The 26,264-nt window shown below is 45.5% G+C and overlaps 1 protein-coding gene across 4 annotated transcripts in view; it reads left to right on the forward strand.

Annotated features, from left to right (window-relative positions):
• The first annotated feature begins 2,697 nt into the window (after nt 1-2,697).
• The window catches only part of TOGARAM2 (TOG array regulator of axonemal microtubules 2), a 48,816-nt gene continuing 25,249 nt past the window's right edge, over nt 2,698-26,264 (forward strand). The window contains exons 1-7 of one of the 4 annotated variants that reach the window (XM_085218855.1): nt 2,698-2,778; nt 3,547-3,630; nt 21,031-21,156; nt 22,140-22,274; nt 22,926-23,022; nt 23,323-23,543; nt 25,052-25,224. In XM_085218855.1, coding sequence (XP_085074981.1) covers nt 22,146-22,274; nt 22,926-23,022; nt 23,323-23,543; nt 25,052-25,224 — 620 coding nt within the window. In that variant the 5' untranslated portion in view covers nt 2,698-2,778; nt 3,547-3,630; nt 21,031-21,156; nt 22,140-22,145. Of the gene's footprint in view, nt 2,779-3,546; nt 3,631-8,529; nt 8,705-15,729; nt 15,996-21,030; nt 21,157-22,139; nt 22,275-22,827; nt 23,023-23,322; nt 23,544-25,051; nt 25,225-26,264 lie in introns of those variants that run through there. The other 3 variants (XM_031552307.2, XM_085218854.1, XM_085218853.1) reach the window with 3 other exon arrangements.

Here is a 26,264-nt window from a genome sequence, read left to right on the forward strand (position 1 = left end):
TACCTGAGGGTGGTGGTAAAGGATGAAATGCCCTGTTTTATAAACCAGATCTCTTGTGGAAGACAACCTCATAGGTTACAAAGCAAAACATCTGTAACTGGTTTCTTAGCTCCTTGTTGCACTGGGGCTGCAATGTTGTCTGGAGAAACAGTGGATTGTGTCAGGTTGATCTGATGTGTAGCTTTTCAAGCATCGCAGGATGCTCCTGTGACACTGATGTTCCTGTACACAGGCTGGCTTTGAATCTGGTGAAAGAGGAATGTGAATGACAGTCTGGTGAATATCTGGTGAGTGCTAACCTGCTGAGCTCTTGGGGTGTGGAGTAACAAGAGCAGCACCTGTGTTTCAGTTGTACGTACACAGCTGTGTCTCAGCCTTTCTAGAAGGCAAAGCATTACTGTGGCTTTGGGTTAAGCAGTGGCCTGGTTACTTTGCTGTCAGTGTTGGGTTATGGGTCTGTGTTGCAGTCAAGGTGGGCGTTACCTGAGTCCATTATTTCAATACAACAGAAACCTGTTGCAGGAGAGGAACCGTGGAAGAACCTTACGGCAGGAAGAAGAAGGGAACATCTGTGACTTCTCAACACTGAGATTCTGTGAGCCTGGTTCAACAAGTTGGTAGAATGGGTCTGAGTTCTGCTCTTTTCTGGTATTGGCAGCCAGGTCACGATGTGTCCTCTGAGCCTTTACTTGCATCATCTTCAAGCAGCAATCCTGTGTGAAACTGGGTGTGCCAACTGCAAGCAACTGGGGTCCTTCCAAAAATTACCTGCACCTGAGTTGATAACTGACTGTTCTGTGCACTTTCTAATCTTTAACACTGCTTATCTGTCTGCATGAAATATCAGCCAGCTGATAGACTAAACATTCATGTCTTCGTCTTTCAAAGATGCAACATCAACTGGAGGAAGGGGTTGGGAACTGAGTAACCCTGCCTTTCAGCCCTGATGCTTGTGTTAGTATGAACGAAGGGAGTCAGGAAGGTAGACAGCTGCTTGTTCTGATCAGCAGAGTTTAGCTGGGGGCTTGTATAATGTCCAAGATGTGTCCAGTGCAGTCTCATTGGTTAAACAGTCAGAAAGTCCATGAGGTGGAAACTCTGATGTGTACTGCTTTTATATGCCAAATGTGTATTGTGTTCCATTTATAGGTGTGTACTTAACGCTGCTCCAGGCACCTCCGCACAATGGGAGGGGTATCGCTTTGCTGTTTTTATGTGATGATGGCCTAATTTCCAGATTGCTGCAGTAAATGACATCTGCAGTAAGGAGCGATACCACAGCTGACCAGAGGGTGTCACAGCAGCTTCACAAAAGGTACGTACCTTGGCTATCAAGAGCAACCTGTGAAGCGGGACTGAGGATGGCATTGTCTTAGCACTGCTGAAATGCATCCTGCTGTGAGACAGTGTCAGTCACAATATTCTCTCTTATTATGGTTCTGCTTCCAAGGGAACTTCCTACTATGCCAAGGGTTTGCGCTGAAGGTTTTTGTTGCCTCCCTTGTTAAATATTGTAGCATTTCTCTGCAGTGTGGTACTGGAGTAAGAGCTGCTACTGAGATAAGGTGTATGGCCTTATAGTTAAGTTTCACTTGAAGCTATTAACACAGATTCCATCTCCAGGGGACTAATCTGTGGGGGATTAGCCTTTGGGATGCTGGTTCCCTGTACTCTGTGAGGAGGGGGTTGGAGAGGGATCACTGCAAACAGTTTCCTTGCGTGCGTGTCCGGCCTCACTGCTGTGGGACCTTGAGGAACCATCCAGGAGGTGGGCTGTGGGAAAGTCCCATATGTTAATTAATTGGGGCTAGCCTGAAACTTCAGTTTTACTTCAGAGAGCAGTATGATTGATGTAGGGAAATATGATTCCTCCTAGTTTGCTCCAAGTGGATGACTTCACCTAGGTGCCACGCAACCGTATCCTTCCTGTCTGAGATGCCGCTCACCGCCTCCCTCCCAGAGTGTGGGTTCCTTGAAAGATCAATAAGATCATGAAGAAAATCCTGCTTGGAAGAGAGCCTGGGTCTCTGCCTAAGGAAAAGCCCGTGTGCTTCTCTGTGCTTCTGTTCTGGCAGCAGGACGTAATGCTGTTTTGCAGGAAGGGATGAGAGAGAAGAAATGAGATTTGTGTGAGTGGATCTCGCATTATCTAAGAGGGGGAGTGAAGTCATGGTCAGACCTGGAGCCTATCCAAAGCTCTTCTAATCACGGAGATGGGCTTAACTAGGTTATTTCAAATGTCTTGGCTCGGTAATGAGCACTATAAGTTATAAGTGCATACCTTAAGGAATTAATGGTACATTTTGTCCTTGAGAAAAAACACTTCCTTCAAGCTCTGCGCTGGCTTTGCGAGAGTAGTTTGTCTCTGAGCTCCTTGCATGATAGTTACTGCACTCAGGACCCCTCAATCTCTGTGACTAAGCCGGAGGGCTGCTTGCTTTCATCAGCATGAGAGAGCACTTTCTGTCAGCTGTTTCACCGACTTCCCAAAGGCCCTGCAACAAAACCCTGCTGCACTTTGCTGCCTGCTGGCACGTTTCGGGAGGAGCAGGTTTGTGTGCTTGCTATGCTCTCCTGCACATAGTAAACCCATTCTTTATATTCAGCTGCTCGCCAACGGGGGGCAATAAATGATTTATAACCATGGCAGCAGTTGCTGTGGGAAACTGGCATCAACAAGGAACTTTCTCGTGTCCACGTCAATGAAACTACGAAAAATCTTTCCACTCTGCATCAGGTGAGACTATCTGTGGTGCCTCCCAAGGATTTGGTGTAGAGGTAAGTCAGACAGAAATGGTATCACATGCAATGTCTGTGACAGAACCAGTGACCCTTTGAACTGTTCCAGGCTGGAAGTTTCTGTGATCGGATAGGATCTTCTGCCATCATCTGGGCTCTCTGGGAAAGCAGCTAACGGCAAAGATTTGTAGAATTTGCTTTTGCTTGAGTTGCTCTTTGTCGCTTCAGAGATTTCTGTAATGTAGAAAATCTTGTGGCATGATTGGGGAACATGGGCATCCATAGCTGCTGTTCCAGCTGACAGACTTCCAGCACTTTACAGGTTTGGGTGCTCTCCAGACTTGCAGTTTTCTGAAGCATCGTCTTGCATTCAGGCTCCTCAAATCAAGGTGTACAGTTGAAATACAGTTTGTAGGGATGATTAGGGGAGCTACAAGGAAGAAGCAGAGTCTTTAGTAGAATTTGTGGTGATAGGATACATAGAGAAAGGAGATTTTCCTTATGTTCAACTTAAAGATTTTTATTGTGGGGGTGGTGAGGCACTGGCACAGGTTGGTCAGAGAGGTGGTGGGTGCTCTGACCTTGAAGACACCCAAGGTCAGGCTGGATGGGGCTCTGAGCACCTGGTGGAGCTGTGGGTGTCCCTGCTCACTGCGGGGGTTGGAGTAGATGGCCTTTAATGGTTGCATGGGAACTGTTAGGTCATGGCCTGAACCAGTGATTGAGCACCTGGTGAAGGGGTGGAGCCAGCCCTGGAGCACAGGTGCAAGCAATTCACCCATATGACCTCCCTAACCTCATTTACAGGCTTGCAGCCAAGAGGGAAGGATCTCTACTTGGAGACTGTTTCCTTTAGGGTATTTTCCAGTGAACCCTTATCTTCAGAGCAGGGTAAGCTGTTTCTTTTTTGTTACCTGCTTGTGAGTAATTTGTTTCTTGAGTTATCTGAAAATTGGTCAGAGGTAGCTACATACCTCTATTTTTTTTACTGTGCAAGAGTCCTTTCCAACTTAAACAATTCTACGATTAAGGATTTGGCAAAAGGGTATGTTTAAGTGAGGTAAACTAATAGGAAGAAGGGATGGCTTTTCTGGGAAGTATGAACTCTGGAGGAGTTTCAAAGTGACGATTCCTTTCCTGCAGTTTCCTCGATTCCAGTGAAATATTTTCATATTTATAGGACGGATTTTTCTCTCTATCTATAAATAAATTTTTGACTAGCTTGTTGTTCAAATGGAGAACCCCATTGTAAGATGCTGAAAGCTGCACCAACTGCTGCTTTGTAGAGGGGACTGATAACAGTTTTGTGTCTCAGTTCATGTTTCACATGCAGGACAAAGGAGAAGTTAGCACTGACATTTCTATACAGAAGTCTGAGCAGAACAGTGTTCCCAGTGCGAGCAAAATGCTGTGAGTAGGAAAGCACCCTATGCCCACCAATGGGATGATACACATGTTGATAACAGTGCTGTAATCTGAACTGTCTGAGGAGTGACACTGGCTATCCAATTGTTTTCCCTGCTGAGCCAAGGCAAAGAAACACCTATTGCACCGTCAGGAGGGCTGATACAGGTTTTGGGATCATGGTAAACATTCTAGCCATCTTGCAGCTCACAGCTCCAATCTGTTGACTGCTTTGCAAAATGGTGGGGGAAATATATGTGATACAAAACCACTGGGTGCTCAGCCTGCATCTGTGCTGCTGGCAGCTGTCCCCAGCCCTCTGCTCTGCTGCGCAGACAAGGTGCACTCCTATGGCTGTGCCTTCTAGCTCCATGTCTTGCACTGTATGTGCACGTTGTCACTGTGGAAAAGCTGTTGCAATGTGCTTAAAATGCTGGGATGCCAGAAAAGAAAGGACTGGAGGTGATCTGTTTTTTTTAAATGTAAAACAGTAATAGCACTTCTGGGGATGTGCAGAACTTAAGTGTACTCAGGGACCATAGCAGATGACAAGTGAAGCCTTATGAGAATATATATCTACAGAAAAGAGAGTTAAATAAGCACGGTCTATGTGTCCAAATTAATTTGTAAAGTGTGTTTCTCTGGTGTGTGAAGTTTAATGGTGTGCACAGAACCTTAGCTTTCATCAATTTGCTTAAGGGTTCCTGTAGTTCCCATGACTTCAGGAAGCAGCTTGAGAAGCAGGCCTGGTGTGCCTGGTGTTACTGTGTCACTCAGGAAGGAAAAGCCTTGTTTGGCAAGGTGATCTTATGTAGCTTTGAGGCCTGGGATGTATTTTCTCCTAAGCATTTAAGATTAGAACTTTAATTGCATCTGATAAGAAATGCTCTGAACATCAAAAATAGTGCTTGCTGAGTGGGCTCCCACTGTCATCACATTTAGCTGTTGAAGGATTACAGTAGATCCCCATGTACGAATCTTCCTTCCATTAACCCCCAAGTCAGCTTGACACTTCCAGCTGCAGGATCGGTGTCTCCAAAGGCTGCCTGTTCTCCTTCCTCCTGGAGTCCCTCTGTTTGCCAGTCTTTCCTTTATCATTTCTCAGTTGCCAGAGCCAAATGTAGCATCATTTAATGCTGTTTTGAATCATAGTGCTGTAATATCTTGAAGTGAAGGGAGAACTGGGGGTCTCAGTTGTTCTAGCTCTCATCTGTGATGTTTTGCATTTCTGAAGTCTGAAAGGGTTTCAAGTGTGGTTTCCTAGGGCTCTGCTCATGCTTGGTGTTTAGAGAGAGAAAAAAGCTGACAGATCAGAAAGGGGAGGTGTGTGGGAGTGCAAGAAATCCTCCTTCATTAGAGATGTGGGAAACAAAAATGGGTGGCTGTGCAGCTCTGACACGTGCCTCAGAGGGAGAGCTTGAATGTAGCCCTATCATTCCCTTTCAGAAACATGAATACAGCAGTGAGTGTTGGGGATGTTCCGGCCCCTGAGTGGGCTCTCAGGGGGGATCTCTGCTTCAGCCCTTCTCTTTGTCCCACTTGGTGCTCACACGGCTGTTTCTCACACTTTTTTCCTCATTGCTGTGCAGCGTTTTTCCTTTTCTTGTGTTCAGTGAGTTCAGACATCAATGTGTGCTCTGATGCTCGAGTGTGCACCTGGTTCTGTAGTTGTTACCATCACCTGTTGGCATTGTTTATGAAGAAGGTATTCATATGTAAATAAGCTGCTGATTATGTGGCTGCAAATGCATGTGAAATCAGCTAGTTGAAAATCAGAGGTTGGTTTCTAGGAGGGATAAACTTGCAGCTGATTTAACAAGCTTGTTTTGCAGAGGACAGAGGAGAGGTGTGTTCAATCACCAATATCACAGAATCACAAGGGTTGGAAGAGGGACCTCGGGAAATCATTGAGTCCAACCCCCTGTTAAAGCACTTCCCTATAGCAGGTTGCACAGGAAGGCGTCCAGACCTTCAATATCTACGGAGAAGGACACTCTACAACCTCTCTGGGCAGTTGTTCGCTCTTGCAGTAAAGTTCTTCCATGTGTTTATATGGAACTTCTTATGCTCAAGTTTAAGGCCATTTCTCCTTGCCCTATTGCTACACACTGAGAAGATCCTGGCCTCATCTGTTTGCCTCCCACCTCCCTTTAGATATTAACAAACATGAATCAGATTCCCACCCCCCACCCCGGTCATCTTTTTCCCCAGGCTGAACAGACCCAGGTTACTCTGCCTTTCTTCATATGGGAGATGCTCCAGGCCCTTTATCATCTTTGTGGCCTTTTGTTGCACTCCTTTTAGGAGATCCCTGTCTTTTTTTGAGCTGGGCAGCCCAGGACTGGCACAGCACTCTGTCCTGGTGCGGCCACATTTAGAATAGAGGGGGAGGATCACCTCCCTCCACCTGCTGGATATATTCTTTTTGATGCACCTCAGGATACCATTGGTCTTCTTGGCCACAAGGGCACACTGCTAGTCCTGTGAATTGAATATGTGAATTGACAGACTGGATTGGTCTTAAGTAAACTGTATTGTTCAGAAACCCATCTCTGAGGGTCCTGGACTTGATATTTTAGAGAAAGGCACCAGAGCCCCATGGTAGGCGAATGCAATATTTCATCCTAATGGAGGGCACAAACTCAGCTGCGCTCTGCTTTGCAGTGCTGTGTGTGAGCCTTTTCTAAATCTATGAATTAAATAAGAGTTCAAGATCCCCGAGCAATCTGTTTTCCAGTCACATTGCTGTGTAGAGTCTTTCTGCTCCCTAGGAGCCTTCCTTCAAAGTTCAACTGTCCCAGGGAACAAGCAGATGAACCCATCCCTGACCTGCTGAGCACCCCTACCTTCCCCTCATGGAGTCACCTCAAGGCCAGGCTCACTTTAAATCAACTTTATATAAGCTCTTAATTACACAGCTTAAAAAAAACCCAAAAAACACACCAAAAAAAAAACCAGGAAACAATGGCCAGATGTGCAGCAGGACAAGGAATTGATTCCTTCTTGGAAAGAGGAGAGGAGGGGTAGGGGAGTGATGTGCAGAAATATTTAACTGTTCAGTGCCATGTAAGAGCATGAATTTTTGGCAAGTGGTGAAAAGACGTTGCCAATATGTTAGATGTAATGGGGGTTGTAGTAAGCAGGCAAAGCACTGCAGTGTGCTGTTTCTTCCTCCTCTCTTCTCCCACTCTCTTCCCCAGAATACGATGGTTTACTCAAATGGTCATAGTGCCTCCTACTCAGGTCCCATCTGCCATCATATAACCTTCCTATTGCATCCAACTAAAACCCAAGTAATGCAATAATGGGCTGAAAGCTGTTACTGCTCGCTTCCTTTGCTGCCTCACAACATGGTTTGTGTTCATCAAGCAGTTCCTTGGGAGAGGCAAGTGCAGTGTTCTGGTTGGGTGAAACAAGGGCTGGGCTGCTGGTGGACAGGCATAGATCCTTCCAGAGGCTAGGGACACAGAAAAGCAACGTCATCCTCAGTGTTTGAGCTATGACAGGGCCCTGAGTATTCGTCTAGTAAGATGTGCTCACAAAACCCTGGTGCTGATAAGCATTATTCTGCAGCAAATCACTGCTTTATCCAGACCTTTAGGCTTACGAAATGTTTTATGATGAAAAACCAATGGAATGGGCTGAGTGGATTGGAGAAATGTTGCCTTATGTCTTTATGAATACAAGATGTGATCACATTGTGATATTACTGGGGAGGATCTATGTTGTGTTTGATGGTGTGTTCTGTAGTTGCATACAGAATGTCTTACCACATTCTTGATGTGGTAGTGTCACCTGGAAGAGTGTGAATTGCTCATCCTGCTTCCTGTTGAGCTTCAGGACTCTTTTCTGAGCATCTTTCCAGTCTGGTTCTGCTTAATTCATGATATCTAATGACATTGTAGCCCATGGTACTAAAGACAAATTGCCTGCAGAAGTCAGATGTATTATGATTGCAATGTGTTCGATTAATTTAGAGGTGGTTTGCCTCTGTCTAAGTGCAAGGTGGTTGCACTTGGTGGTTGAGATTTGGTTTGGCCATAGCTAGTTCCACGCCACTTTGAAGTAGAACAGCACTTAAAGATGCATGGTATATGTGGAAGATACGCTGTGTCTTTGGAAAGCTTACGAGGTTGATCCCACGTTTTGTCTTCTGCTGTCTTGGAGCAAGCTGTAGGCTGTGAATTCCAGAGTGATTGTGGGAGAGCTGCTGCTTTATTTCCCTCCATTTAAGCAAGAATGCTGGCAAGCTGCCTTCCCTCCCCTGAGAGCCTCATCCTCCAGGTTTGTTTGCACGCCGCTTGCTGAACGCCTAAAAAAAGGAGCCAATCAGATTGCATTTGCCTAATACATTAATGAATCTGCTTAGGTGTCATCAGGTCTAACGTCTTAGTGAGCAGTGGCAGTTTAGTGCATCGGGACCGAATTGCTGAGAAGTTGCAGGGTGGTGGATTGCCAGAGGTGTGCTGAGACCTGCGGACTTGGGGCTGGGGACCAGGCGTGGTAGAGTTAAACTTCCCTGGGTACTAATGGAAGCATGTAAACAAAAACAAAGGTGAAGGTAGGTCTCCCTTCTTGTCATTCTTGCAGCAAGCATTTTATTTATTTTGCGGTTAGTGCCCTTTGCCAAAGGAACTCAAACTCCTTGGCCGGCTGCATGGGAGTAGATTTTACTTGTGTGTGTTTACTGGAGTTATAGTCACAATAAAAGTTTTTAAAGGGTCCCTGGAGAAGACAGAACTATAGCAGCCTTTGTTATCCCTAGCAGAATGCATGCAAAACCAAACAGATTAAATCCATGTGAGCTCCTTCCCTGCCTCCTACGGGGTGGACAAATGGCTCTGGAGCAAAGGGCTTTATGTGTAAGGGCTACATGAGGTTTTACGCTTCTGAGAAAGTCTCACTCTCATCCTCAAAGAAACAGCGTGCTGCACTTCTTTGCAGACCAGGAAGGCTGCTCAGCTGGGAGCTGAAGTGAGAGAGGTGTGAGGTGGATGGCTGGGTCTGTTCAAGGAACAGATCTGTGGTTTTACTGAGTCACGTGCAGCCAGATCTGCTTTAAATGCCTGGTGTACCAGGCTTTGTATCTCTGCAGCTAGCCTCTAGGTTTTCCTCTATGCTGGCTGAACTGGTGGCACAGGGTGGTCTCTCCTGGGCAAGGCTCTGCTGCTGAATGCTGTGCCAGGAATGTGCACAAGTGTGGTGCATGCTTTGCCTCTCCGCAGCACCTCTGCAGCTCTCCTTAGGGCTTCTGTGGGTACCAAGGAGACACTGGCATGACATTCCTTTGCTTCACTGCGTAGATCCTACAAGTTTAGAAACAAAAGTATTATAAATATTAGTCAGATTATCATTTTTAAGTGAATATCTAACAAGGAAAGCATCTGACAAAATGGGAACAGCTTGTTTCAGATAGTTGACTGCTTTGCCAAGTGTTTTCAAGCATCTCAACTATTGTTCAGCTGACAATTGTTTTGATCCTTTCTTTATCTGTTTTGTGGAAAATGAAAGATCACAGCTCATGGATGTGTTTGGAGAAAAAAATCTTTTTATCGAAGACTTTTTTTGTATTGTTTTAAAAATGCGCAGATGACAGACTGCATGAAGAAGCCTGGTTCCACATTGTAGGCTGTGCTCTGAAGGTTGTTCCTTGGCATTTAAAATTAATTACAGTTTTGCTACCAGTCCTGATGGGAATGAGTAAAGGACCCAAGGACTGTCACGTCCTTTTGTGGTTTTCTATAGCTCCTATGGTTTAAAACACAGACAAACACATACACAAAACAAAAGACTTGAGTAGCCAGGATCCATCCATCCTAGGGATGATGGTAATTTTGTGGTAAACCTTTGCCCCACAGACTCAGAGCTCTTTGGCAGCTGCAGAGAGGAACATGCCCATGCCTGAGTTTCCAGAGAAGTCTGGGCACAGGTGTAACCTTGTCATTTTACAAGGTTTCAAGGACGTATCTTTGCATGCCTAGCTTGATGCTCCTAGGTACAGTGCAAATCTCCACTGTCATTCGATTACTGCTCAAAACCCATCAAGATTGGTAGAAGGAAGTGCCCTTGTTCATAAGGAGCGTCACTTGATGCCCCAGAGCACAATTCTATCCCATGTAGGAATCTCAACTTTCACTCATCCCTTCTCCAGAGGCAGCATGTCTTGTAAAAACATACCTTGCTGAAGTCTCAGGAAATGTCACCTGAGTGATGCGTTTTTATATTTGAGAAGAATGGCAAAGTCATGGCTTTGCTTTAAGATAATGGTACACCTCTGGACATTCTTGCTCTCACTCAGATGAGGAATGGAATGACACCATGTGAGGAGCAGAAAGATAGATTTTCTTTGTTTGCAGCTGCTGCAGTGGAGCAGTGGGATCCACAATGGGTTGGTAGTCACCTTACCCAGGCACTGGTTGTCAGTTTTTCTTCCTGCCCCCAAAGCTTTCCTTTCTTGGTGCTCATAGGGTCTCTTCTAAATGTTCTCATCTTTCAGTTACCTGCCTGCCTTTAGGTGCAGCCATAAGGCCTAATTTTGTGTGGAGCCTGGATTTGCTTCGAGCTCTGCCAGTGTAGGATTTATGGCATTTCAATAGGCTCATTGGTTGCTCTTTGCTGTGAATGAGTTCTGCTTTGTGCTGAAGGCCTGGTGCACAGCTGCTGGTGGCGGAGAAGAGCTGGCTGCTAAACGAGCTGTTCCCTCTGTGCTGCCATCTCACAGCATTCCCACTAGCAATCCCCCATACCTCATTTCTGGCATCTCATAGAAAACGATAGGGGGGCCATTTTTCATCCATCATTATTCTTTGCTGTGGGCTGGTGGCTGGAAATAATTTTCCACCCAGGACTGACGAGGAGAATGCATTTCAGAATAGGAGTAGTTTCTCAAAGCATTCATGGGCTATGCATTGTGGCCACTTGCTTTCGGTGGAGTCAGGCTCAGCCCCCTGATTTCTGCTATTTCTACTTCCTACAAAGCCACAGAGAGCTTTCTCCACTGTAGGCACCGAGTGTTGTTTAAAACAGTGAGGCTAAAATGGGGAACTTACTCATCCACCATTGCAGTCTTCTCCGTGACTTTGCAAGGCTTTGTAAATATTCAGCTTTGTAGCTCTGAGAAAAATCCACCTTCTTGTGCCCATTTTTCCTTCCCTTGGTGCTCAGGCAGCTAATTTCTGGAGCCACAGGAAAATTGAATGGAAAGCCATTAGTAAGGAAATTGAGCTCTTCATCTTTGTTTGCTGTAATAATGTTTTTCAGTGTGGGAGAGTTTGGAAGAAGCCTCCCCATCTGTTTGAGGTGGGCTGTTACCTGCCTGCAGGTTTGGGCATCTTCCAGCTTGCAGTACGCTCCCTGCCAAGCTCTTAGCAGGGATCAATGCAAGTTGGAAGTGTTTTTCAGGACCTTTCAAAGCTGATGGCAGGTGGAATAAGTCGCAGGCCTGACTTCTCTTTGTATCTTTAGTTCAAGTCTCAACCACCTTCACTGTATAGATTTGCCACTATTATTGCATGGATTTTTCAATAGCTGGAAATTATTTTCTGCTGGCACTGCATGTTGGTCTGTAACAGAGGCTGGTGGGGTGGCATCGTTGAAGCTGGCTGGGCTTTGCCCACCTCCTGCCTCCAGCAGGCCAGTACACACACACTGAGGTGAAAGCTGTGGGAGCTGAGTCTGGTTTTCAAAAGGATTAGGGCTAAATTCTGGCAAAGCTAGGGAGAGGACTTTGACCACACCATGCTAGCACATTGACTCACATGCCATGCTTTTGAAGTGATATCTGGACCCATAGGAAAGTCATGTTTTTCCTGTGTCAGTTACTCCCCAGACTTTGTGTTAAGGATATACAAATCTATTTATTCTTTTTTCCTTGTGTTACGTGAAAACCATTCTATTATGATCAAGTAAATGTAATGCAACTTGTGCTGGATAGCAGGTGTCACCAGCTGGTTTCTCTGCATCCACAGCTGAGGCTCAGCTTCACATGGCTGCTGACTTTTCAGGTAGCCAGAGCGACCAGACGGTGACTTGCCACATTTGGCAGTGAGTTAAAGCCTGCAATTAGCCAGTATGCAGTTAACTAGATTAGCAACATAGGGAACCAAGCAGGCTGAGCTGAAGACCATACGATCCTAAATGAATTAGGTTGGGAAGCACGGTGTGTGTAGTGCCCTGAGTCATCAGAGGGTGCCTGCAGGTCAGCTCTGTGCTGAGGTAGGGATTCACCTTTTGGAATTAGGGTTACTCTGAATGGACACCATTTCACAATTGGATGAGGGCAATTTAAGAAAAATATCAAATGTGCAGTTTTAAAACTTTTTTTTTTTTTTTGAACGGAAATAGTTGAAACAAGTGCTTTTTCACCCATCACATCAATTTTCATAGAATCACGGATTGCTTGGGGTGGAAGGGACCTCAAAGACCAGCCAGTTCCAACTCTCTGTCATGGGCGTGGCTGCCAATTTATGGTATATTTTGTGTATTACTAGCTTCTAACTGCTTGACATGAGAGTGCGTTCCCTACACATCTCTCCTGTCATTCTTTGGATTATTTGGTTTATTCTCTGTGACACCACTTTGTGGGGGGAAGGAAGCAGAAGACAGTGGCCCTCTCAAAGCCCTCAGGGCCCTGCTGATTTGAGTCTAATTAATATGGAAAAGCTAGGGAGGTCTTGACCAAAGGCTGAGCAAAGCAGAAGTAGGTGAAGAAAGGCAGAAGCAGCATTATCTCTATTCATCCTGTTTTCTGCCTGGTTTTTTCTCCATTAGGAATCCAGGATTGATTAAGAAACGAGTATATAAAAAATAAAAAGCCTTCATGTCACTCTTTTTTTTTTTTTTTTCTGTATGTTGGTATTCCAGCTCACATCAATTTTTACCATTGGCTTGGAACCCAGCTTGTATTTGTTAGTGAAGCTCATCTGTTTCCTCCCAGCCTGCAAAGCTTCATTGGCACCTTCGGTGCTAAATTAATAACCTGCTTCTGCTCATTGGTCATATAACCAGAAGGTCTGCATAAACCCGCTGGCTCCAGAACTGCTGTGTGCTTGGGTCATTTCTCCTGTAGGCTCAAATGCCACACAGCATTGGTTGCCCTTGCCCAGTGCACAAATGAGGTTGCCATGGGGAAAGCCCAAGGGTTCCCAACCTAGCAGCGGTTCCTGAAAACAAAATAAGAACTGTATGTGTGCTGTGAGGCTGCTGCGAAGGGCCATGCTGCCCAGCAAGTATGCCCTGTGAATGAAAAGATGTCAAGAGCGGTAACTAAGTAGATTTCAGGTTACAAGTGTGTAAGATGGCATTATTTCCATCCCTGCTCTGGACAGGGGAAAAGCTCTGCTTAGCCCCAAGGCTTCTCTGCTGCTGTAGGAAAATGCAGCCTGAGAGCAGGTTGTTGGTCAAAGCAGGGAGGGCAGAGGTTTAGCCAAATACATCCAAAATGTATTTGTTAAAATGAAAAGGCTGTGCTTCATGTGTAGGGATTTCATGGCAAGTAGTTTTGTTAACCTATTGGGGAGGGATGCCTCAAGGAATAGTGTTGCAACCAGGTTCATTTCTAGGCTGCCTGTTGTGCACAGGACACTGATCCTTCCCTGTGTAATGCACAGTGGCATTAAGGGCCTGCAGGTGACATAATGTGGCCTGGGGGTGATGTTGCCCAAGATGAAGTGGGATGATGTGAGGCTGAGGAGCGAAGGTACTCCTTTCTCCTGTGATAGCAGCATTTTTTCTTCCATTTTAGGAAGAATGAAATAGAACTTTGTCTCCCTGTTTTTCAGGCTAAGCGTGTGGGCTGTTGAATCTGCCTCACCAGCAGAAGGGCAAGGTGTGTCAGTACTCCAGATTGGAGACTGGATGCTGGGTACTCTCAGGTGGTCTCAATCTGACTGGCTGACAATCTTTGCTGAACTTCAGTCATTATTTTGGTGGTTTAATGAGGATCACACTTTACAGCTCTCCAAATGCTGCTCTCCTGTAGAGTTGCTCATTTGAGATACTCAGCAGCTTACATTTTTTGCTAGAGCTGAGCTGGTAGCTTGTTACTCAGCTTAATTAAAGGGAACAGATTGAACACCATACCAGGGAATATTTTTTGAAGAGGCAGTGCCATTGCCATGTTATGGAATTGTCCCTAACCAATGGTTCTATTAGATGACGTGCTTGTAGAAAGAGAGTTCCCTGGCCTGAAGGATTTATTGTCCAAGAAGAAAACCAGGAGAGGTGAACAAGCAGTGTTTCTGCTATGCTGTTTTTACAGGCAGGAGCTGCATGAGATTAAGTCTTGCCTGCAGTTTTCAACAGAGCTGAGGCAGAGTTTTCCTAGCCTCTCTAACAGCATAAAGCAGTGTTGGAGTCTGAGGCAGTTCTCTGCTGCTTGTTTATAGCAAAGAGGAAAAACTTTTTTGAGAATTCTCCTGTTTTGTGTAGGTAATGTCACACTTGGACACCCATATGCTGTAGTTGGCCAATTTTCTGCCATCCTGTGATGTATAGGCTTGTTATTTTCTCATGGACCTAATTACTCGGCCTTGGAGAAGCTGAAAGTCTTGGGAGGTTGAAATTTCACACATTGTAAGGCTGAATCCTGGACTCCTACACTGCTGTTGCTGACAGAGTGATTCAGCAGAGGCAGGAAGATGCTTTCCATTGGCTTGGATGCTCTTTGCTGAGTGAGGTGTCAGACGTTTCCCCATGTCACAACGTGGTGACTGTCCTGCTGGGAAAGGATTGCTGATGTTTGTTTTTTTATTTGTTTTCATATAGGAGTTATATTACTGCACATTTTTCCAGCTAAAAATCTTCTTGGTGCTTCTCTGTTAGCTTGCAGACTGCACAAGAGCTCAGGACTCAGTACTTGGAGAATTCCTTCTTTTCAGAATATTCTTGTGGATCCAAATCATGACACAGACAGAATGAGCTTCTGTTCCTTGTTGTTATTGCACCTCTGCTCAAAATTTCTTTTTGTGTGCGTGTTTGTAAAAACAGCCAGCATAACAGCGGTGACTTTGTTATGGAACACTCCAAAACTTGCCACAGAAATAATGGATAAGTCATTTTCACATTTGAAAAGTAGCTTTCGAGTAAGCACAGCAAGAACAGAACGTGCAGTAGTAAAACCAAGCGTCTGTTCAACATCGTGTAGTTATCCATAGCACAGCAGAGAGGCGTAAAGTATTTGCAATGAGGGTGGTGGAAGATTCTTGTTTAGTGGAGATGGCATTAAGTGTGGCTGTGTTGGATCAGAGAGGGACACTTGGGCAGAATTATTTTTCCTCTTTTGCTAATCTTGCCTGAATGTGATGCTTTTTGTAGGACTGGCATGGATTTACACCAATCCAAACAAGAAGGGTTCCAAGCTCACGCTGCTGATCCAAGCAAAGAAGTTGTCAAATTCTTAATTCTGTGGCAAAGGGGGTGGAAAACTTCCTCTTCCTTTTGTGAGTTGCCAGTGATGCTTTGCTATTTGCTCATGCGCTGTGGTTTGGGTGCTACTGATCTCCCTAGGGTGCTTGCTGCTGCAGCACCTGAGGAGCTGCCTGCCAACCCTGCAGGCAGGAGATATTCCTCCAGATTTCTTCAGAGAAGCGGTTGCTATGCAGCCTTGTTTATTCCTGGTGTGTGACACTGTTTGCTTGTGGAGCTAGTGCACCTGGCGGGGTGGGCCGGTCTCCTCCTAGAGGAGGGGGCTGCCTTGCCAAATGGCTGTCCCAGCTCCCGGCTTGGGAAACGCAAGCTCTGGAGCACAAGAAATCCTGCAGGAGGTGACCTGCAGCAGGGATTCACATTTCTCAGGGGGATTACGAGCTTCTCAGCATGCAGCGAGGTGAAGGCCGCAGCTGTCTGTGAAGGAGGTTGGTGAGCAGCTCTGGCTGCTTTCTGCTGTGGTGGGAAAGCAGCGTGTGGGGTGATGGATAGAGGAGGGGAGGGCAGGCCAGGCAGGAGCTGCTGAGCAGCTGGGTGTTGATGACAAGGAAGCCACTCTTCACATGAAAAGGGTCAGAGTGATTCCTGCCATGGCATAGCAGGAAAGCGAGAGCCCCCTGCTCAAGCACAACATCCCCTCTTTGCTGAGCACAGGAAAAGGGAGAAGTCCCTGCCCAGCTGCTCCAAATGGGCTAAAAGCAAAGACTGCACTTGTGGTCCTTCTGGGGCTCACACTTGTTTTCTGAGTAGAAACAAGGGAGGTCCAAATCAAATCTGCTTTCTGAATCAGTCACTGCTGAGGGTTAGGGCATGGTTCTGTGTCTCCTGGTGTGCCTGCTCTTCCCTGCCGGGTGGTAACCAAGTCTGCTTTGGACAGTGGTTTAAATGGCTGTGTTTCATTAAGTTGAACCTTAGCACCTCACTTAAAAGGGTGAGAGGAGAAGTAGAATTGTGTTTTTTTGTTTGCTTTTTCCAAGCAGAGAAAGAAAGAGACCATTGCATAACTTACTGGCTGTCTGGTCCTAAAGACATAGCACCTGGTGAACAAACTTTCCTTCAGCTTGGCCTCTGTTTTCAGAGAGGTTTATTTAAAGAATTACAGATCTCTGAGAACTAGATCTGTGGAAGGTATAGGAGGTCGAGGAGCTAAGAATCCTTCAACAGTCTGATGCACCTTGTGCTCCTTTTGGGGTGCAGAGATGCTGGCCTGCTTCAGCTACAGAGTGGGGCCAGACCAAATTGTGAAGGGCTGAGATATGAGGGCTGTCTGCTCGTTATCACGGGTGTTGGCAGGTTAATCTCCCTCCATTTCTTTCTCTCTTTGGAGAGAATATCTTTGCTTCCCTTTTTTCCCTTCCTTTTCTTCCCTCACAATTTAGCAAGCTGGGGCTCTGCTGCAGAGACCACAGCTGTGATGACAGCAGCAGCCTCTTGCACTTATGTAGTACTTGTCACACTGAGGATCTCCTTTTTGGAGAAGCTTCCAATCATCATTCTCATATTTCAGCTGGAGATGCTGACCTGTAATCAACTGAAGTTGACTTATTCAGCTTCATGCATGCAGAGGTTGTGTTTAGAGGCTCTGTTTTCTTGACCTTAAGATTTACATTTTGCTGCAGGCTGGATGGCAAGCTGGCAGCAGAGTTCACGCTGCTCCTGCACATGTCCACTTTTCATCCTGTTCTTCAGCTTTGTTTGCTTCTAGCAGCAGCCTGTGGAGGTCTGGGAATCTAAATGCACACGGAGTTAGGTGATATCTGGTAGTTGAGGTGAAAGGAGACTTTAAAAATATCAGTGATGCTGGAAAGGTGGACTTAGATCCTGAATGTGATAGAGGGGTGTTTAAGTGCCCTAAGGAGCAGGGAGTAAATTCTGAGCAGTGGGAACTCTTGTGTTTCAAGGTTCGTACAGCACTAAGAACAGCACGAGGACTTAGCGAAATAGATACAAGAGTAATAAAATGGACAATTAAACCCATCTCATTAGAGCCTTTGTGCTCCCAATGCTTGTTACTTGCAATGAAAAATTTCAGTACGTAACTCAGATCCCACAGTGCTGCTGAATGAGATTGGTACAGATCATTGAGAATTTCCCTGCCTGGTGGTTACACAGAACAGGACAGAACCCTTGAGATGCTTCTTGGAGCTACCTTGGATTTATGCAGGTGTCTGTGCTTGCACTTGTTTGTGCCTTTATGAAAGATGCAGGGAACAGTATAGGAGGCCTCATAGGGAGCAGAGCATGGGACAGAGGGTGTATTTTAGTGATCCTTTACTACTGAAGAGGCAGGAATAGGGCAGGAGAGCTCTCTTTGCGAGGCACTGGGGAGACATGCCTGATACTTCCAAGGAAAATTCAGTCACAAGAAGCCAGTGTGATGCCATGTGATGAACAAAGCCCTGCAATGGACTCGGCCCTGTGGTTCCAGGGTTGTAGCCAAAGCACTTCCATAAAGAAAATCCTTCCAATGCTTTTGGTCAAGGTTATGCTTAAGGCAAGGAGTCAGTGTACTTGGCTCCTTGTTACCTCACTGTATCTAACCAGCATAAGAGCCCACAGAGCAATCCATCACCCACTGCTGGGGAACTGGCACCTTTGGCCACAGCTCCAACAGAGACCATCACAAGCATGTTTACAGTGCTCACATAACCACTGTGTCCAGCAGGACACCTCATTAGAACTGGAATGAGGGTTTGTTCGGCTGTGTTTAGAAGGAGTTAATGAGGTTTGGCATTCAGACTAGCTTATTCCTAACTCTTGATTCATTGCCCTGGGTAAGCTGCTGTTTTTGGTAACTCTTGTTTCATGGCTGAGAAGCAGCCCTGACAGGAGCTTTGGACAGGGACACTGAGTTTGAAGACCTTCCAAACATGAGGTGAGAGTTGAACACGTTTTTTTTTTTAAAAAAAAAAAAAAAAAAGGCAATGCATGTGTTTGCTGTGCTGGGAAGCCACCAGAGAAATAGGTTGTTAGTTAGAGACGACAGTAATGATAGTATTAAATAATCTCTATTTTCATTTACTGAGTGCTAATGATCCAAATAAGATGAAAATCCCAGAGGATGTGTTTCCTGTGGATTAACCCAGCAGAATGGCAAGACATACGGTTATCATATAATGAAACATCACCAAGGCCTGGAGCTGCTCGGATGCATTTTTGCTCCATTTTCCTTTTCAGAAAGCCAGTTTTTAGCATACTATTTACATATCAGTGGCAGAAGAGGAATCCTCCACATGAGGCTGCAGGAAAATTGCTCTTCCATTATCATTCCAGACTTTGTGCAGTCTTCTGTTCCTTTTATTCTCCTCAAAAAAATGAGGTGACCTTATCTAAACATACATTTGGGGTTTTCCATAACATGTAGTTGGCCTGAATTGAGAATTCAGCCCTGAATTGAGTCAATTAAGCCTCTGGGGCCATTTCTGTTAGCATGTAGGACAACAGCCTGACCGAAGGACAACACTGAGGCATGGAGATAGTGGCCCACCCTGAGTCAGTTTCATTGCAGAATATGTCAGTGGCAGAGGGAGCCTTCTGTCCTAGTTACAAGATACACTCATTTCTGGTACTTACTGCTTTCTCTTGGGTATTTTTAATACTTTCAGCAATGGAGCATGCTCAGCTTCATTTGGGAGGTGATCTCAACCAGCCAGTGCCACTGATGTATTTTCTAGATATTCATCCTACACGACGAAATCAAAGACAGTATACCTTAACCCCTGCTTTGTGCCATTGTCCCACTCACAATGCCACCTCTCATTCCTTGTTTTAATGTGCACAGTTTGAAATAGACCGAGATTTGTATTTTAGGGATATTTAGTGTCTGACTTTCACTGAAAATAATGGGAGTCAGACTCTGCAGACCCTCTCAGCGTCTTTGTTCCTTGACCTTAGGCTGTCTCTTTGAATTTACGTAGTATAACAGAAAGATTTAAAGTCAGAAATGGGTTAACAGCTAACTCCAGTCTGTCTGTAATTGCTTGCTTTATTACAGGTGAAGCCATTGACAGCTTTGGAGGAGATGTAAATGTATTGGGCAGGGGATGGGGCTACAGGGCCTGCTGCTTATATGAGCATTTTCTACTGTAAATTGCTTGAGGACACAATTTTATCTGATTGTAAGTTTGACTGATAGTAGGGTACCTAAAGTCCTTGCTCAAGTGCTCTTTGTCACTTGCTTTAAGCTCACAGAACACGATAATAAGTACCTGCTTCTTTCTCCCATCAAAAGCAGAGGTGTCTTTTCCTGCTGTAGTAGTTTAACTGAGCTCTCTGTGATTGATCCTCCTGGCTGCACTTAGCTACTGTGTGGTTGCCATTCTTTCTGCAGAGCTTTATAGACACCTATCAGTAGATTTGAAAAAGCAATTCTCATTGACATCCTTCTGTTTCCACTGACATTTATAGGAATTTTACTTCTGACTTACCATTCTGACCTTTCATCCTAAGATATGCTCTGCAAAATGCCCTTTTACCTCTCTGGTTAGGCTGTAAAAAGTAGGCCAACACAATTAAAGAAGTCAAAGCTTTGTATGGTGACTGAAGCCTCTGCCAGAAGGTGAAAGGAAATCTCCAGAGCTTTTAAAGCAGCCAAATTGGTAAGGAAATAGACCACAGGAACTGGAGCTGCAAAGTGTTTTGCTGTAGTACTGCACAGGTGGGCAGAGAGTGAACTTTTTACTGTTGTATATCTTGCACCCTATTACACTGCCTACAAGTCCTCTAGCCCTGTGGGATGTGCACTTGCTGGTGTTAGCAGGGAAGGTGGTTTCTGGACAGCTGACATCCATGGTTATGGCTCATGCTACAGGCTCAGACTTTCTGAGGTGTCAAGAGGTTATGTCAACTGCTATTCTCCTCCCTTTCCCAAAAGATGGCAGATCTGGAAGCATCTGGCTTATGGTTTGAGTTGTACTTCAGAATTACTCATGAATGTGTCATAAAAGCTGATCTAGGCCTTCCTACCCCTTCTCAGATGGGAAAGGGGTACATACCAGTCTGATGACCATGTACCCCATTGTTAATGCAAGTATGCTTGACTTGAAAAGGGAAACCATTCTGCCCCTCAGTTTTTTTCCATTATTGATCGTTCTTGGTGTAGATCCACTTCAACATTACAATTCTTTGGCATTGAACACATGAAACTATAAAGCTCCAGTGTGCAGTGCCAGGTCCGACGGCAGTGAGTGTGGTGAGAAAAACTGTTTTGGCTGCCATGCCCATCCAGCCATGGAAACAGCAGCTGCTGCGCTGGAGTTACACTTCCCTGCTATGCTGTCAACAGTCATCTTCCAGTATTTGGCTGTGTTTCTGGCAAAATGTAGAAAATGCAGAGCCTGAATGTATTTTTATGGTGTTTTAACGCTGCCTGGCTTGAGCAGTTTCCTACCATGTTCCATGTGTGATACCAGAGGGTAAAGGTGATGGTTGTCAGCTGTACTAGCAGTGTCCTTTTTCCATCAGGCCCCTGATGCTGCAAAGGACCCCAGTGGCAGCTGTGTCAGGCCCAGTGACAGGCACCACGTGCAGCCTCTCGTCTGGACAAAGCCTATCATCCTCCCATGGCAACAGAAGATAACTTTGCAGCAGGTAAAGGGCTGCAGCAGATGACAGACCTCTAGCTCTGCAGCCATGGCTTGCTGCAACCCTGCTGCTGCAGCCTTTGTAGCACGTTTGCTCGCAGCAGAGATGCTGGTGCCCAGGAATGCTGCTTGGCTCAGGGAGGCAGAGCCCCTACAAAGGCTGCATTCACAGCACTGATCGCGTAGCCCCGGAGGTGCCGGCCGTGCTGGCAAGTGTAGCAGCTGTTCTTCATTCTGCAAGAGTGAGAGCCCAACCTTGGAGGCTGGGTAATGGGGAATATATTGGCCAGGATGAAAGGCAGGGAAACATGCTGTACATAGCTTTGAATTTTCAGGAATAACTAAGATCAGAAGTTTTCTCTGAGCCAGACTGTGTTTCTTTTAGTTGAGAGGAAGCATCTTTGAAGCAGAGTAATAAACTCCAGTAACAGTGAAACAGAACAAGGGAGAATGTTTGGATGGACAATATGCATCCTACAGATAGAATATCCCAATAAGCTTATTGAATACAGAGGATGTCTAGTGCACGGTCCTTCTCTTAGGTATAGCACCTAGTGATTAATTGTTTGTGCCCTAGTAATTTATTGTGGAGGGACATAAAAACTAAAAAAATTCATTGGAAATTACAGAAAGCAAAGAGCTTTCAAACCAGATTTGTAAAGTAGCTACTCCCTAGATATTGCCAAGTTCTAGATACCTTTGCAGGTTGTCTGTCCTTTGAGAGGAGACAATGAAATTCCGCAGTCTTGGATAGGCAACCAGAAAAACATGTAATTTTCCAGAGCATTCAGCTGTCAAAATGCTGGAATGCAAGCATCTCTCTAGACATCGTGGCATGAAGTCATTAAGGCCCTTGAGGTCAGGACCGTAAGTTAATACTGATGTGTCAGTCTGATATGGAAAAAGGATGTCTGTTTATCTATGTATTTTTTTCCTGCTCTTTTTTAAATGCTGCAAATCCAAGTCACTTGTATTGTTTTTATTTTAAAGCTAAGTATGATGCTCCAGTTGCTGTCTACTGTGGGAGCGTCCCAAAAGTTAAACCCAGATGCAGACCTCTGCGGGCTGGAAGCATTGATTCAAACTTGCAGCTTTGTGGCAGCAGATGGATTACTGAAGAAGGAGGTGAGGTTGGAAGGCGGTTTAATGTGTGATGGGAAACTCATCCCAACAGAAATCCTGTTTTTAGGAAGAAATGGTTGTTAGAGGTCAGTTCTGGTGCTTCTGTGTCAGAGCAGGTAGCTGACAGGGATGTGGATGATCCTGCGCTCCTCTGGAGGTGCTCTTGGCATCACATCTCTATCATTAGTTTGTTACACTTTATACTTTATCAATAGTATCCGAATGATGACCACTGCCAGCCATGATAGGGACTGCAGCCCTACTGGCCTTAAATTGGGTGTTCTGTATCTACTCACGCTATTGGTGCACGCCTTGCCATTGCTAAGTTCCAAGTTCTTTTTCTGCTTGCCCTTCAGATCTAACTTTGTGGATTAGATGATGCCACTGGTGCAGTTTGCTTGCTTACTAAGATGTCTCTCTGCTTTGAACTGAAACATGTAACACTGTGCAGATCTTTACTGGCAGTGTTCACTGAAGCCAAGGACTGACATGGGAATGGTTGGTTGTAAAGCAGCAAGGTTAGCAACTAACACACTTCTTTCCATTCCATACTTAGGAGCCATCTCTTCCCTGGAGGGCTGGGACAGCAAGGCTAGTGTGCAGGATCTTGATGCTGGGGCTGGAAGTGATCTCTCCTCCCTTCCTCATCCTCAGGAAAGGGAGGTGAGCAGTGCTGCCTTGGAAACTACTCAGATCAAGGACAAGCTGAAAAAGAGGAGGATGTCTGAGGGCCTGTTAGCCCCACAGAGAGGTAAGGCTGGAGCCTGCCCGCTCTTCAGAAGGAGGCAGGGTCTTTCCCAGCCTAGAGAGCTAGTGCATATTAGTACTGAACATATCTCCCCTGCCCTCTGTGTGTGCCCTCTACAATAACCTTCCTTGCTCCATCTCCCACGTAGCTCTCTCATTGCTGTAGGGCCATACCTGTATGCTAACTGCACAGCGTACCACTGTATACCAGATTTCCAAGAAATCTGTCAAACGTAATATCTAGCTCCAGGTGCTTTGTGTTTGAAATGCTGCTTCTCTTACATTGCATCTCTCTGTTTTGCAGGCCTAACTGACAGCAGTGACCTGAAGGGACTTGCCCTAAAGCCAGCAATTTCCAGGTCAGCTTCCCAGAGGCTCCTGGTAACCTCCAAGCCCGTGCCCCCTATCCAGAACAGTCTTCCTCCCCTAGAGCCCAGCTGGATGAGCAATGGGGAGCAGGAATTCAGGGAGGATGGCACAGATCATGGTGGCAATGAAGGCAACCATAAAGAATTGGCATCAGAGGTACGGAAACAAGATAAATCACATGTGGTGGATCTTCAGTGTACTCCTGTGGGCTGAGCTCTGAGATTCTCTTTTCACATAATGTGAGCACAGGGTGGCAGCTGAGCCAAGGAAGAGCTCAGGTGGATGTGCTCAGCATTTCAGGCTGTCTTTGCAGTGTGCTTTGTGTCTCCAGTGTATGTGAATAGGAGCATACTTCTGTGCTCTCTGTGAGCTCCACTTGTGGTTTTATGACCAAGAAAAACTATCAGTTAACCACACAGAGCAAGAAAATATATTTCACCTGGCCAAGCATATCCTTTTACAGTTGGTAGATACACGTTTCTATGAATCATCCATGGCTGCTATTGTTGCAGGCATACCAGTGTATTGCCAGCTTCTTATACCAGCTCTGGTTTAGATGCAAAAATGTTTGCTGGAGCTGACAGTCCTGCAAACTGAACTTTGAGTTCCAAGTGCAGCAGTGTACTTCTGCACAGTTGCTTCTAGCAATATTGCTAGAGCTCAGCAGCCTCTGTGTGGCTTTGTTGCTTTCTGTCTGCCCAGGGTTAAATGATGGGAATTGGCACTTCTGGCCAGGAGAAGTGGAGCCCAGGCTCTATCCATGCGACTGGCTTTGCAGGACAGACAGGAGATGCAATTGTTTTGGTTTTTGTCAAGATGGGCACGAGAGGGCAGAAGAATAGCAGCTTTAGTATAAAGAGGAAAAATAACAGAAGGCTAGTGCACTTCACTTCAGCCCTGCAGTTACAGGAACATATGCATCCCTGACATTAACTCCGTTGGTTTCAATGGAGATTGAACAGATCTTGATTTGGCTCTTTGGCCACAAGAAGAATGATAGGGTACTGTGTAAAGATGCTCTGTTCCTACCACTGCCCTCCCTAGCCGTGGTGCAGGGAGCTTGAAGGGGTGATGTTGCCAAGCTGAATGATTTCAGCAGGCAGAAAGCCTTTACACAGAGTGGCAGGGTAGGGAGCTCCAGTGAACCTAATAAATGTCAGTGAGCCCACAGTGATGAATTGTGTGGGATCTGGAGAGCACATTAGCATCTGAACCAAAAGGCTGATAGGGAAATGTTGAAAGGGCAGCAGCAGAAAAAGAATTATGGCCTTGAGAAAAGCAGTTTTGACAGTATGCAAAATGACTTTGTGGGGACTTGGCTGGGGCTCAGTAATGGCTGGTGGGCACCTTTGGACAGCAGAGGAATAGCAATCTAAACCCATTTCAATGCCCTAGGAAAGCTAATAAAGGTGACACCACCCCAGAACATCCTATCTGCCAAGCAGATTGCTGCCACAGAGGTGAGCAAAGGGGGAGAGCTGTCAACAGCATGGGACATGGTCCCTCCTTCACCACTTGACTTTCCATTGCCCATCCCAGGCCAAGACATGCTAACGGTTTGACTCATTTTTTCCTCAGTCTTAGGGAAAAGTACAGCTAAACTGTTTGTGGCATCAAGCAGGAGAGCTGTGTGCTTGGGTTGAGCACTGCTCTCCTATTTCCAGGCTTCATTGCAGTCTCTGTACTGCAGTGATGAGGAAAGGAAGAAGTCACTGGGGGTGGCTTTGATTCCTCCCATCCCCAAGTCAGCAAGACCATCTGACAGGGATCCTGGCAGCACTGAAATACCTCTCCCAAGCTTGCAGCAGCTGGTTTCTCAAGAGCCCCTGGAGATGAGGTAAGCCAGAGTATCTGCCTCTGGTATTCTATTCAACTCGCACATCCCACAAGGCTGTTTTCCACAGCTGACTCTCCAATGTATTTGTACAAATTTCTGTGTATTCACTGGATTGTGATCTATAGTGATTCAACATGTCAAACCCAGCATAAATATTCTTTAAAGAGCGGGCAGGGGAGATGGAGACAGAACTTCTGAGGAACTGAAGAGCAGATGCTCTGCTTGGTTCTGATTCTAATTCACTTTTTAATCCTTGTGATGCCATTTAGGAGCTGTGCTATATATACCTGAATTCAGCATCTGGTTTTGTGTGTGAACTTTGCCAATATCTATACCTGTAAGAAACCAGTATCTGTACCTGCAAAAATATGCTGGGGCAAATATTAGCTATTATATAGCTGCCTACCAAATTTAGGCGCTGCTTTTGTAAATGTTGCTCCTAACTTCTCTTTGGGTCTTCGCTGTGGAATGAGAGCAAGGATAAATCTGTTTTTGGATGTATAATCCTATAGATGTGTAATATTTACCTATGGTTTTAAGATCAAAAGGGCAAGGTGCTAGGGAACAGTTACAGGGCTGTAAATGATGGACAGATACTTGGGTATGCATAGGGAAGTCTAGCTGCCAATTTTATCCTTGTTGTACCCATAAATAAGTAACAGAAACACAGTTCCAATTTAAAAAAAACTTCAGTATAGCATTGAAGGTGCAATCTGAATACGTTATGTACTAGCTGAGTTGGAAGAAAACTCTTCCCTCTTGAAAGGACAGGGAGGTGTAATACTATTCTAATGACAGAGCTGTGGTATTATCATTTGTACCAAGATACTGTCATCAGTTTAAATCACGACCCACCAAAGTTAGACTTCTGCAGTGTAGATGTAGCTGTCTCTCTGTACAGACTGAAGACTGACGTAACATCTCTTGCTGATTCAGAAAGGCGTCTGTAAAAGAGAGAACCACTTAGCTCCAAAACAGAGACAGCAGAATTGGATCTTGAACGCCCACACTGAGGAATCTGATTCCTGCACTTCAGCTGG

The sequence above is a fragment of the Meleagris gallopavo genome, chromosome 2 (genome assembly GCF_905368555.1).
Source record: "Meleagris gallopavo chromosome 2, MGAL_WU_HG_1.1, whole genome shotgun sequence".
Lineage (NCBI taxonomy): Eukaryota > Metazoa > Chordata > Aves > Galliformes > Phasianidae > Meleagris > Meleagris gallopavo.